Genomic DNA, 14,198 nt, shown 5'->3' with positions numbered 1-14,198 from the left:
CAGAAGCAATAAGAACTACAGTCTTGCAGCCTGTGGAACCAAAACCACATTCACAGAAAGATAGACAAGATGGAAAGGCAGAGGGCTATGTACCAGATGAAGGAACAAGATAAAACCGCAGAAAGACAACTAAATAAAGTGGAGATAGGCAACCTTCCAGAAAAAGAATTCAGAATAATGATAGTGAAGATGATCCGGGACCTCGGAAAAAGAATGGAGGCAAAGATCAAGAAGATGCAAGAAATGTTTAACAAAGACCTAGAAGACTTAAAGAACAAACAAACAGAGATGAACAATACAATAACTGAAATGAAAACTACACTAGAAGGAATCAATAGCAGAATAACTGAGGCAGAAGAACGGATAAGTGACCTGGAAGACAGAATGGTGGAATGCACTGCTGCAGAACAGAATAAAGAAAAAAGAATGAAAAGAAATGAAGACAGCCTAAAAGGCCTCAGGGACAACATTAAACACAACAACATTCACAATATAGGGGTCCCAGAAGGAGAAGAGAGAGAGAAAGGACCAGAGAAAATGTTTGAAGAGATTATAGTCGAAAAATTCCCTAACATGGGAAAGGAAATAGACACCCAAGTCCAGGAAGCGCAGCAAGTCCCATAGAGGATAAACCCAAGGAGAAACATGCTGAGACACATAGTAATCAAATTGGCAAAAATTAAAGACAAAGAAAAATTATTGAAAGCAGCAAGGGAAAAACGACAAATAACATACAAGGGAACTCCCATAAGGTTAACAGCTGATTTCTCAGCAGAAACTCTACAAGCCAGAAGGGAATGGCATGATATAATTAAAGTGATGAAAGGGAAGAACCTACAACCAAGATTACTCTACCCGGCAAGTATCTCATTCAGATTCTATGGAGAAATCAAAAGCTTTACAGACAAGCAAAAGCTAAGAGAATTCAGCACCACCAAACCAGCTCTACAACAAATTGTAAAGGAACTTCTCTAAGTGGGAAACACAAGAGAAGAAAAGGACCTACAAAAAAAACACCCCAAAATGATTAAGAAAATGGTCGTAGGAACATACATATCGATGATTACCTTAAACGTAAATGGATTAAATGCTCCAACCAAAAGACACAGGCTTGCTGAATGGATACAAAAACAAGACCCATATATATGCTGTCTACAAGAGACCCACTTCAGACTTAGGGACACATACAGACTGACAGTGAGGGGATGGAAAAAGATATTCCATGCAAATGGAAATCAAAAGAAAGCTGGAGTAGCAATACTCATATCAGCTAAAATAGACTTTAAAATAAAGAATGTTACAAGAGACAAGGGAGGACACTACATAATGATCAAGGGATCAATCCAAGAAGAAGGTATAACAATTATAAATATGTATGCACCCAACATAGGAGCACCTCAATACACGAGGCAACTGCTAACAGCCATAAAAGAGGAAATCGACAGTAACACAAAAATAGTGGGGGACTTTAACATCTCACTTACACCAATGGACAGATCACCCAAAAGGAAAATAAATAAGGAAACACAAGCTTTAAATGACACAACAGACCAGATAGATTTAATTGATATTTATAGGACATTCCATCCAAAAACAGCAGATGACACGTTCTTCTCAAGTGCGCACGGAACATTCTCCAGGATAGATCACATCTTGGGTCACAAATCAAGCCTCAGTAAATTTAAGAAAATTGAAATCATATCAAGCATCTTTTCTGACCACAACGCTATGAGATTAGAAATGAATTACAGGGAAAAATACGTAAAAAACACAAACACATGGAGGCTAAACAATACATTACTAAATAACCAAGAGACCACTGAAGAAATCAAAGAGGAAATCAAAAAATACCTAGAGACAAATGACAATGAAAACACGACGATCTGAAACCTATGGGACGCAGCAAGAGCAGTTCTAAAGGGAAGTTTATAGCTATAAAAGCCTACCTCAACAAACAAGAAAAATCTCAAATAAACAATCTAACGTTACACCTAAAGTAACTAGAGAAAGAAGAACAAACAAAACCCAAAGTTAGCAGAAGGAAAGAAATCATAAATATCAGAGGAGAAATAAATGAAATAGAAAAAAAGAAACCAATAGCAAAGATCAATGAAACTAAAAGCTGGTTCTTTGAGAAGATAAACAAAATTGATAAACCATTAGCCAGACTCATGAAGAAAAAGAGGGAGAGGACTCAAATCAATAAAATTAGAAATGAAAAAGGATAAGTTACAACAGACACCACAGAAATACAATGCATCCTAAGAGACTACTACAAGCAACTCTATGCCAATAAAATGGACAACCTGGAAGAAATAGACAAATTTTTAGAAAGGTATAAACTTCCAAGACTGAACCAGGAAGAAATTGAAAATATGAACAGAGAAATCACAAGTAATGAAATTGAAACTGTGACTAAAAACCTTCCAACAAACAGAAGTCCAGGACCAGATGGCTTCACAGGTGAATTCTATCAAACATTTAGAGAAGAGCTAACACCTATCCTTCTCAAACTCTTCCAAAAAATTGTGGAGGAAGGAACATTCCCAAACTCATTCTATGAGGCCACCATCACCCTGATACCAAAACCAGACAAAGATACTACAAAAAAAGAAAATTACAGACCAATATCACTGATGAATATAGATGCAAAAATCCTCAACAAAACACTAGCAAATAGAATCCAACAACACATTAAAAGGATCATACACCGTGATCAAATGGGATTTATCCCAGAGATGCAAGGATTCTTCAGTATACTCAAATCAATCAATGTGATACACCATATTTACAAACTGAAGAAGAAAAACCATACAATCATCTCAATAGATGCAGAAAAAGCTTTTGACAAAATTCAACACCCATTTATGGTAAAAACTCTCCAGAAAGTGGGCATAGAGGGAACCTACCTCAACATAATAAAGGCCATATATGACAAACCCTCAGCAAACATCATTCTCAATGGTGAAAAACTGAAAGCATTTCCTGTAAGATCAGGAACAAGACAAGGATGTCCATTCTTACCACTATTATTCAACATAGTTTTGGAAGTCCTAACCATGGCAATCAGAGAAGAAAAAGAAATAAAAGGAAAACAAATTGGAAAAGAAGAAGTAAAACTGTCACTGTTTTGCAGATGACATGATACTATACATAGAGAATCCTAAAGATGCCACCAGAAAACTACTAGAGCTAATCAATGAATTTGGTAAAGTTGCGGGATACAAAATTAATGCACAGAAATCTATTGCATTCCTATACCCTAATGATGAAAAATCTAAAAGAGAAATTAAGGAAACACTCCCATTTACCATTGCAACAAAAAGAATAAAATACCTAGGAATAAACCTACCAAGGGAGACAAAAGACCTGTATGCAGAAAACTATAAGACACTGTTGAAAGAAATTAAAGATGATACCAACAGATGGAGAGATATACCATGTTCTTGGATTGGAAGAATCAACATTGTGAAAATGACTATACTACCCAAAGCAATCTACAGATTCAATGCAATCCCTATCAAATTACCAATGGCATTTTTTACAGAACTAGAACAAATCATCTTAAAATTTGTATGGAGACACAAAAGACCCCGAATAGCCAAAGCAGTCTTGAGGGAAAAAAACGGAGCTGGAGGAATCAGACTCCCTGACTTCAGACTATACTACAAAGCTACAGTAATCAAGACAATATGGTACTGGCACAAAAACAGAAACATAGACCAATGGAACAATATAGAAAGCCCAGAGATAAACCCACGCACCTATGGTCAACTAATCTATGACAAAGGAGGCAAGGATATACAATGGAGAAAAGACAGTCTCTTCAATAAGTGGTGCTGGCAAAACTGGACAGCTACATGTAAAAGAATGAAATTAGAACACTCCCTAACACCATACACAAAAATAAACTCAAAATGCATTAGAGACCTAAATGTAAGACCGGACACTATAAAACTCTTAGAGGAAAACATAGGAAGAACACACTTTGACATAAATCAAAGCAAGGTCTTTTTTGATCCACCTCCTAGAGTAATGGAAATAAAAACAAATATAAACAAATGGGACCTAATGAAACTTCAAAGCTTTTGCACAGCAAAGGAAATGATAAACAAGATGAAATGACAACCCTCAGAATGGGAGAAAATATTTGCAAACAAATCAAGGGACAAAGGATTAATCTCCAATATATATAAACAGCTCATGCAGCTCAATATTAAGAAAACAAACAACCCAATCCAAAAATGGGCAGAAGACCTAAATAGACATTTCTCCAAAGAAGACATACAGATGGCCAAGAAGCACATGAAAAGCTGATCAACATCACTAATTCTTAGAGAAATGCAAATCAAAACTACAATGAGGTACCACCTCACACCAGTTAGAATGGGCATCATCAGAAAATCTACAAACTACAAATGCTGGAGAGGTTGTGGAGAATTGGGAACCCTCTCGCACTGTTGGTTGGAATGTAAATTGATACAGCCACTATGGAGAACAGTATGGAGGTTCCTTAAAAAACTGAAAATAAAATTACCATATGATCCAGCAATCCCACTACTGGGCATATACCCAGAGAAAACCATTATTCAAAAAGACACATGCACCCCAATGTTCATTGCAGCACTATTTAGAATAGCCAGGTCATAGAAGCAACCTAAATGCCCATCGACAGACGAATGGATAAAGAAGATGTGGTACACATATACAATGGAATATTACTCAGCCATATGAAGGAATGAGATTGGGTCATTTGTTGAGACATGGATGGATCTAGAGAGTGTCTTACAGAGTGAAGTAAGTCAGAAAGAGAAAAACAAATATTGTATATTAACACATATATGTGGAACCTAGAAAAATGATACAGATGAACCGGTTTGCAGGGCAGAAACTGAGACACAGATGTAGAGAACAAACGTATGGACACCAAGGGGGGAAAGCCGCTTTGGGGTGGGGGTGGAGGTGTGATGAATTGGGCCATTGGGATTGACATGTATACACTGATGTGTATAAAATTGATGACTAATAAGAACCTGCTGTATAAAAAAAAATACACAGACAAAAAAAGCCTAGGGCCTATGTGAAGAAAATAAAAAATTACAGTGTAAGCAAAAAGAAAAGGCTCAAACAAAAGGTAGAACAAATTGTAAAGCTTACTGCCAAAGTAATATTGACATCTTGGTGAAAAAACAACTCCAGCTGAAATCTCAAGGGAATTTTTCAAACTAAAAATTCAATTATGAAGTGAAATTATAAGAATAAATGAAAAAATAACATAGAAAGTATAAACATTAGGAACTGGCATCATTACGTATTAAAGCATATACTGTATCTACAGTCATTAGAGAGTGTGGCACTACTGTAAAAACAGACACATCAAGGAATAGAATAGGAAACCTAGAAATAAAAGCCAGTGAATACAGAAATTTAAGACAGGTTTATAAGCTCTCATCTCCTTTTCCAAAATCTCCAAAAATCTGTAAAAGCCAAACTTTTTTTTCCAGAACTAGTTTGGAGGAAACACTGGAAGTTAATTGATATGAGGCTATTTGTAGACTCTTAAAATCCCATGTAGAAGGGGTACTCAGAAGTTTCATTACAGAAATAGTAATGTGTTTGACTACAGGGTGCAGCAGAGGTGTTATATAATATGTGGTATATTCCATATAAATTTTTTCTGAAGGATTGGGGTAACATCAGAAATATACTAAAATCTAGATGGGTGAGTAAAATTTTCACTAATGTGGACTTTATGTCTCAAACGAAAAGTTATCTAAGTCTTAGTGTTTTTACATGTAGAAAACTTTAAAGGCAAAATATTTTATTACCCAAGGAAGGGCGCCAAATTCTATTATATTTTTAAGGCTTCTTATGGAAGAAAGAAGGTTATTAATTGTTTCTGCTCTATTTTAAATGGATAAATGTGAGTAGTTCTACATATAAACTGAGTGGATATGCTCGATGGAAAGGGAGAGACAAGGGAAGTGAAAGAGCATGGTTGATTCAGAGAGATGCTCAAAGAGAAGGGTTAAGAGGGAATCCAGAGCAGAGAGAAGCACACACCAGAGGTGAAGGAGAAGGGCCTCCTCCCCAAGCTGGAGGGGAGAAAAGAAGAATAACTCCATGTGTGGGAATTAGGGAGTTAGAGATCGCCCATAACAGGAACATGTCCTCTGCCAATTATCAGCTGAGAGTTAGGAGTGTGAGGTTAAAGGAGTAGGTAGCTTCAAGAGAGTAATGAAATGACTGAATTTGTCACAGTGAGAAAGGAGAGTATATGTACTTGGTTGAATAGAGAGAGAAAGAGAGTGTGTGTGTGTGTATGTGTATGTGTGTGTGTGTGTTTTCAGAATGCTAGGACTATCAGGGAATAAAGACTCTATGCAGAGTCTCACACATTGGAGTTCACCTGGTCACCTAATAGCAAAGCCATTTATAGCTAGGAGCATTCTGCAGTCCTGTGTCCTCCACTGGCCACAGCAGGACTAGTAGCTTGTCCCTCTCTGGACTGAGAACCACTTTGGCTCTGGCTACTGCTGCCTCTCCCAGGGGCAGTGAACTGGTCCTGGCTCCCAACGGTTCTTACTCAACATCCGTCTCCAGGGCTCAGCTGGCACAAGATTACCAACGAGTTGATGAAAAAAGAGATATAAGTCACACAAACTGGGCAGGCGCTGTCCTCAGGACTGAGGGAGACAAAAGGAGAGTAAAATGATAAGGAAGAGTACCAGATTCTCTTAGCTGAGACCAGGAGACTCAAATCAGTGCAACTGGATGCTGGGACACTTTAGCCTTAACCCAGAAGTGACTTTGAGGTCAGCTGCTTTGCGTCTGAACATGACTCCAGACCTAGAATTGATTGGGAACTAAATCTTCTTTGGAGCCCTCTGCAGAACACACCCACTCCATGTATATAGATAGATAGATAGATAGAGAGAGAGAGAGAGAGAGAGAGAGAGAGAGAGAGAGTCCTATTTTGGAGGCAGTTGACAGCCTGACTCAAAGTGGAGAGTGTTTTGGACCCAGAACAGACCTGCTCAGGTGGAAGGTAAGTGAGTTAGATATACACCTAAATGGAAGGACCTTAATGGGCACCAGTTCTAAATTTCTTATTAGAACTGGCAACTAAACCCAACACAGAGAAGATTACTGCTCAAAGTCAGAAAACTAAGTCGTAACTGTCCTGCAAATTCGAACTCTCTACCCATTTGCCAAATTGGGATTTTTTTCTGTTCTCTTTCTTCTTATACTAGGGAACTTGACAAAAAAAAAAAAAAAAAAAAAAAAGTTGCTTTTTAAGAAGCAGGATGGGTGGAGTGAAGTAAATATGGAGACCAGAGAGACTATTTCTCCCTACCTCTTTCCAAAGTTTCCCTATGTCATTTGTTTTCAAAGTTATTTTATTAGTTAAATATTATGTTTACTTTTTTAAAAGTCCACTGAAAAGCTACATATGTATTAAACAGATTAATGAAAAGCTATGGTGATCATAGTACATGGGGATGGGGAGAGACCCACATATCCTACTAGCCTCTCAGTGACTTCAGTGGCCCGTGAAGCACTGGGGCAGCACATTTGGGCTCCAAGGAGCCCAAAAAAGACTCTAGAAAACTTTCACTAGAGTTTGGGATCTTGGGGATTCCTAAATTCATTGACCAGTGTTCTGCCTCCAGATGGGATCAAAATGTAAGCATTGTAGCTGTTGGAAGAGTGTAATAAGGGTGTGAAAGATATTTTTTAAGTCAAATTTGCTGCTGTTTTTAGGAAACAGGACAAGAAGAGAATAGTTCTTTGCATGAATAAATCCTAATCCTTCATGTCTACAATCACTTACTTGATGCATCAGTGCCAGGACTTCTTCAGATGCTTCAGGTAGGGAAACAGGGGAGGGAAACCTAGAAGGGCCATTTCTGCTACCCTAATCCCCCCAGATCTGTAGAGTGCTGCTTCTTTCAGCCTGAATTGATCTTAGTCCTCAATCTGGCTTTTCCTTAGACTTCTCTTCCTGGAATTTTCCCTGGCCCAGAAGACCCCATCTCTGGTCGAAGAGGTCAAATCCCTGATACCAGTATGTCTGGGAGCAGCAGGACATCCTGGGTAAGAAGTTTCAGACATGGTTAGTGGCCCAAACTCCCAAGGCAACCTCACATTCCTGTCTGGGTTCCCAAGTTCCCTCAGGAGAAAGTATAATCTCCAAACCAGGAAAGATTTTCTCATAAACAAAGGTTTGCAGTGTTGCAAAGTAGGAAGAATATGGGATTTGGAATCAGAGGACCTTGGATGTGAGTCCCAACTCCATGACTTTTTTTTTTTTAAAGTAAATTTATTTATTTATTTTTGGCTGCATTGGGTCTTTGTTGCTGCGCGGTTGTGCCGAGTGGGGGCTACTCTTTGTTGTGTTGCACCGGCTTCTCATTGCGGTGGCTTCTCTTGTCGTGGAGCATGGGCTCTAGGTATATGGGCTTCAGTAGTTGTGGCACGTGGGCTCAGTAGTTGTGGCTCGCGGGCTCTAGAGCGCAGGCTCAGTTGTTGTGGCGCACGGGCTTAGTTGCTCTGCGGCATGTGGGATCTTCCCGGACCAGGGCTCAAACCCATGTCCCCTGCATTGTCAGGCAGATTCTTAACCACTGAGCCACCAGGGAAGTCCCTCCATGACTTTTAAAGTCTATGCCTGTGTATGTCACTTAACCTTTCCGACCCACAGAAATGGGATCAGTAATATCTTTGTTACAAGGTTGTATAAGGAATAAATGAGATCAAGCCCTTGTTATAGTGTTTGGCATAAATTATGCATTAAATAACAGTTATTATCATATGAGTGTAGATGTAAGTAGATGGCGGTGGGAAGGAACATGTATGAAATGAGGTTTGGGGAGAGAGGGAAATAAGAATGGGAAGTAAGTTTATTGCTGATAGGTTTCAATATAAAAATGCAAGCAGTCAGTATATCCCAGGAGCAGAGAAAGAATGTCAGGAGAGAAAAAAATGAATTCTTGGAAATCAGGCTGGAAGGAATTGGGAACCAGAAAGCATGTTTCCTACTTTAAAAAATGTATTTAGTGAAAATAATTTTACAGCATTGGTGAAATATTTAATTAGGACAAAATATGCATAAACAAAACTCAACAGATCACAAATGTTCATTTACCATAAACTGTTTCACTCTTCTGCATTTATAGAAGTTTTTAGTTTTTATAAATTATTTCATAGACTATAAAGATTTTACGACATTTCACCTCATTTTTTTCCAATTTTCATTTGAGTAGGTTATGTCTTGAATAGGTTTCACTGCCAGTAATCAGCAAGGACAATCTGACTCTGAGTCCAGTGCTCATTGTACCATTACAGAAGCTGCTGTAGAACCTTACGGCATATTGCAAATTCACAGGACCAAGGAAAGCAGGGGTCACTTCTGTAACTCCCAAACCACACCAATCTCAACCACAAACTCCTTAAATCCACAAATATTTACTGTCTGTGTGTGAAGCACCTGAAAGAGAATTGGTTGTGAAATCAGAAACTCTGGCTCAGTCCTGGCTCTGAGCCATCTAGTTAGGATGGAAGTCATATTACCCCTCTGTCCCACATTGTCCTCGTCTAAAAATATGATGTCAGATAACAGGTCTCGGTTGACATGTCAATGAGATGTACTAGGAATTTAAGCTATAATTGAAAAGCGGTCACCCACAAAAGGATGTCTCTTGCTTCACCAATGGGTGTCTTTCTGCTTTTGCAGAAAGGGTTCACCAGGTCTTGGATGATATCAGGTGCTGAGGAAAGGCTGGGGAAGAGCATGAGAGGATAGAGACTGTGAGGGTCTACGATCTAAGAAGTCAGAGGATGGTAGCAAGGAGGGTTAAGACAAGACACTGTAGCTGAGGAAGCATTCATTCTTTCCTTCCACAAATGTTTATTTAGAGCCCTCTAGCTGGGTGTACTGAATTTCTAGGACTGTGACAATTTCCTGATCCTCTTTTCTTACTCAAAACTTATGAAGCCAGTGACAATTATTGGCATTTAGGAATACATCCATGGGGGGGGAAACAGACAAAGATCCTTGCCTGTGTATAATATAAATTCTAGCAGAAGAGATAATTTTTTAATGTACTAAATAAGTCTACTATCCAATATGTTAGAAATTGTTACGTGTCATAGGGAAAAAATCTGAATTTGATAAAGAGTACTTAACCAGGAGAAGGAAAGTTGCGGTATTTAATAGGGTAATAGAATGGTCAGATCCTTCTTTATCCTCAGGTTCAATTTCTGGCTTGAAGCAAAAGAGTGGATCTTTTATAGATTAAAAAGTCCTATTCACTGAGTGTGACTCAGATCATTGTCCCACCAAATGAATAAGTATTTGTCTCTCTCCAGGGATAGGATATCTAAGAAACCATGACAAATCTTAGCATTATTGATGAATTTGTGCTGCTGGGATTGTCTAGTGACCCGGATATCCAGACCATGCTCTTTGTTCTCTTTCTGGGGATTGACCTCCTGACCCTGATAGGGAACCTGATGATGATCCTGGTGATCAGGGCTGATTCTCACCTCCACATGCCCATGTACTTCTTCCTTGGACATTTATCTTTCCTAGACATATGCTACTCTTTAGTCACTGTGCCCAAGATGCTGCATAATTTCCTGTCTCAGAAGAAAACCATTTCGGTGTGGGGCGGCATTACCCAGAGTTTCTTTTTCATGACTTCTGGAGTCACTGAGAGTTGCTTGCTCTCTGCTATGGCCTATGACCGCTATGCTGCCATGTGTCACCCTCTGCTCTACACCGTGGTCATGAATAGACCTCTCTGCACTGCAATGGTCGGTACAGCATGGGTGATGGGGTTTCTGAACTCACTAGTGAATAATCTTTGTGTTCAGAACTTACAGTTCTATGGTCCCAATATCATCTCCCATTTCAGTTGTGAACTGCCTTCTCACTTCCCTCTGTCCTGCAGTGATACCACACCTAACACCATCCTGCTGGCTAGGTTTTCTGCATTTCTAGGACTTGTGACACTTCCCCTGATTCTCTTCTCTTACTCAAAAATTATTCTTGCCATTCTAAGTATCTCTTCCTCTAAAAGCCAAGGCGAAGCCTTCTCCACCTGCTACTCCCATCTCACCGTGGTGCTCTTGTTCTATGGGACCGCTCTATTCAGGTACATCAGCCCCTCTTCAGGATCAGTCCTGTAGTGAGTTGTCTCTATACAGTATGGTGTGATCACTTCCTTATTAAACCCCCTCATTTACAGCTTCAAGAACCAGGAGGTGAATGCAGCTCTGCAGAGGATGCTGAGGCAGCAGATATGTGTCTCAGGGTAAGAAACCGCAACATGATGTTTGTTCTATAAGAGAACCAATCTACAAGGGCTGAAAACTTTGTAAGCTTAGAGCTCACGTATAACTTGATTTTTAATTAAATTCAACTGTATTGATTTCTTATTCAAAGTTAAGTAACTTCCAAAAGCTAAGCAATATAGTCAGAGAAGTATTTGGCCCATCCTGGGTCTTAGGGGAAAGGTTCACAGACATCAGCTCCTACCATAGCCTTTGTAAACTAATCCAGAAAGAATGACTTCACTACAGTTGAGGAGGCTGAACCAGAACAAAGACCCTGACAAGAACTAAGATTCTGAGCCCAGGACTTTTACCTGTGGAGTTACACAAAGGAGCCCATTAGTAGAAGGGCACAGAACAAGTAAACTAGACACAGACAATGCTCCAGGATAAGACAGTTCAGCACCCTCCATTCACCTGACCTGGTGGCACCATAGGCATCAAATGGCATGTGTGCCTGCAAATAGTCAAAGAATAGTGAACACAAAGAATGAACATATTAAATGTCCATGGACAGATTAATAGATAAAGAAAATGTGATATATACATACAATGGAGTATTATTCAGCTTTAAAACAAGAAGGAAATTCTACAATGTGTGACAACATAGATTAACCTTGAGGCCATTGTGTTAAGTGAGATAAGCCAGTCACAGGAGAAATACTGTGTAGTTCTACTTATATGAGACATCTAAAGCAAACTCATAGAAGCAGAAAGCAGAATGGTGGTTGCCAGGGACTAGAGGAAAGGGGGAACTGGAAAGTTGCTACTCATTGGGTATAGAGTTTCAGTCATGAAGATAAAAATAGTTCTGAAGATCTTCTACACAGCAATATGCATATAGTTAACAATACTGTACACTTAAAATTTGTTAAGAGGGTAAAATTTATGTTTTGTGTTTTTTACCACAATAAAAATAAATAAATATATAAGAAGATTGAACACATTGTTATGCTAAAAATTGATCTTGCATTCTGCTACAGCCTCTTGCCTGAAGGCATACATTATAAAATGCAGCATTTGTACTTGATGTATAAACATACTGTAAACAAAAAAAAGCAGAAGTAAATTAAAGCAAATTAAAACATCAAGAGAGCATTATTTTTATATTTATCTTAACAAACATAAAGAAATATCAAGAAATACAGTGATAAAATGGGCACACAGATATGTGTATACATTGTTGACCATGCTTTATTTTATTAGCTAAACCTTTCATATCAATCTAGTTATATGCATCAATATTAAGAGTTATAACATGATCATACAGGTTTTAAAACACCACTCTTATTATAAGTGAAGAAGTTCTTACACCTTCCCCTAAATGAAGATGCACACTGTCCCACTAGTCATTGTATCTGCCCTGGCTAAATTCATCACTACACATATTCCACCACAGTATCACTAAATAATCTGTTCCTTAAAGATTAAACTGCAAGTGAGATCAGCAAAATGAAGAAATAGGAAGACTCAATCGTTGTTCCCCCATAGAAACAGCGATGTAAAAATTATACATAAACCAAAATACCTTTATGAGAATTCCAGATTCCAAATAAGAAGTTTCAGCACCCCAGATAAGCACAAAAACCAAGAACAGCCACGTTGAAACAGGTAAGAAGAGCAATTTCACTTTAACTGCATTAGCCCCTCCTCCCAAACTGCACAGCCCAGGGCCAGGAGAGAGCTCCTCAGTCAATGACTTCTCCCATGGTGGGGAAAAGAGAATGGAGTGTGCACTCAGCCTCCCAGCCTTTCAGTGCACTCACTCCCCAAGGGGTCAGGTCCTGTCTCACTTCACACCAAGTGCTGAAGGAACTAGCATAGTCCAGATGCCTGGGGCAGCTAAGAACAAAGGAAAAGCAGAGGGTGGCTTCCTACAGCTAGCAGGGATCTTCAAGATTGGGAAAATGTGCAGAACTGAGGCTTCTCCCTCAGAAGGGAGGCAGAGGAGTAGGGCATGCCTCCAATGTCCTTACCTTTCAGGGTCCTACCCACGGGACCAGCTTCTGTGTAGCCTCACATCAAGTGCTGACAGAACCAGCAAAGTTAGACACCAGAGGGAATAAGCGATTACAGCCTCCATTAAAAAAAAAAGGCTGGTCATCTGGAGCAATTTAGAGTGTTTGTGTCTTCAAAAAATGCAGACTTCAGCACAAAGCTACAAGGGACTCGACTGATCAGGAAAATATAACATAATCAAAGGAGAAAAATAAATCTCAAGTAACTGACCCTAAAGAAATAGAGATCTATGAATTTGCTGACAAAATTCAAAACAATCTTCTAAAAGAAGCTCAGTGAGTTACAGTAGAACTCAGCCAATTAAGTGAATTCAGGAAAATGATATATGAACAAAATGAAAAACATCAATAAAGAGACAGAAACAATAAAAAGAACCACTCAGAAATACTGGAGATGAGAGCAGATTGGTGGTTGCCAGAAGTGGGGGATGGGGGTTAGATAAAATGGGTGATGGTGTCAAAAGGTACAAACTTCCAGTTATAAAATAAATAAGTCCTGGGGATGTAATGTACAGCATGACGAATATGTTAACAATACTCTATTGTATACTTGAAAGTTGCTAAGAGAGTAACCTTAAAAGTTCTCATCACAAGAAAAATAAAAACGTAAGTATGTGTGGTGATGGATGCTAGCTAAACTTATTGTGGTGATCATTTCACAGTATATACATATATCAACCATTATGTCGTACACCTAAAACGAATACAATGTTATATGTCAATGTCTCAATTAAAAAAAAACAAACCTCATCATTTAAAAAATGACCATAAAGATACAGAAAAGGAGAAAAACTGGCAATGACACTATGGATTTAAAATGAGAGAGGAACAGTTGCTAAAGTC

General features: G+C 38.8%; 1 protein-coding gene across 1 annotated transcript in view; it reads left to right on the top strand.

The window, feature by feature from the left end:
* The window catches only part of LOC309610085 (olfactory receptor 8S1-like), a 39,267-nt gene extending 27,110 nt beyond the window's left edge, over positions 1 to 12,157 (top strand). Inside the window, exon 2 of the mRNA XM_082352542.1 lies at positions 4,117 to 12,157. Within this exon, the coding sequence (XP_082208668.1) occupies positions 10,393 to 11,193 (801 nt within the window). The 5' untranslated portion in view covers positions 4,117 to 10,392 and the 3' untranslated portion in view covers positions 11,194 to 12,157. The remainder of the gene's footprint in view (positions 1 to 4,116) is intronic.
* Positions 12,158 to 14,198: the final 2,041 nt, after the last annotated feature.

The sequence above is a fragment of the Balaenoptera borealis genome, assembly GCF_965194805.1.
Source record: "Balaenoptera borealis genome assembly, chromosome: 13".
Classification (NCBI taxonomy): domain Eukaryota; kingdom Metazoa; phylum Chordata; class Mammalia; order Artiodactyla; family Balaenopteridae; genus Balaenoptera; species Balaenoptera borealis.
Note: the sequence above shows the minus strand (reverse complement) of the source record. Positions and strands in the feature narration are given on the sequence as shown.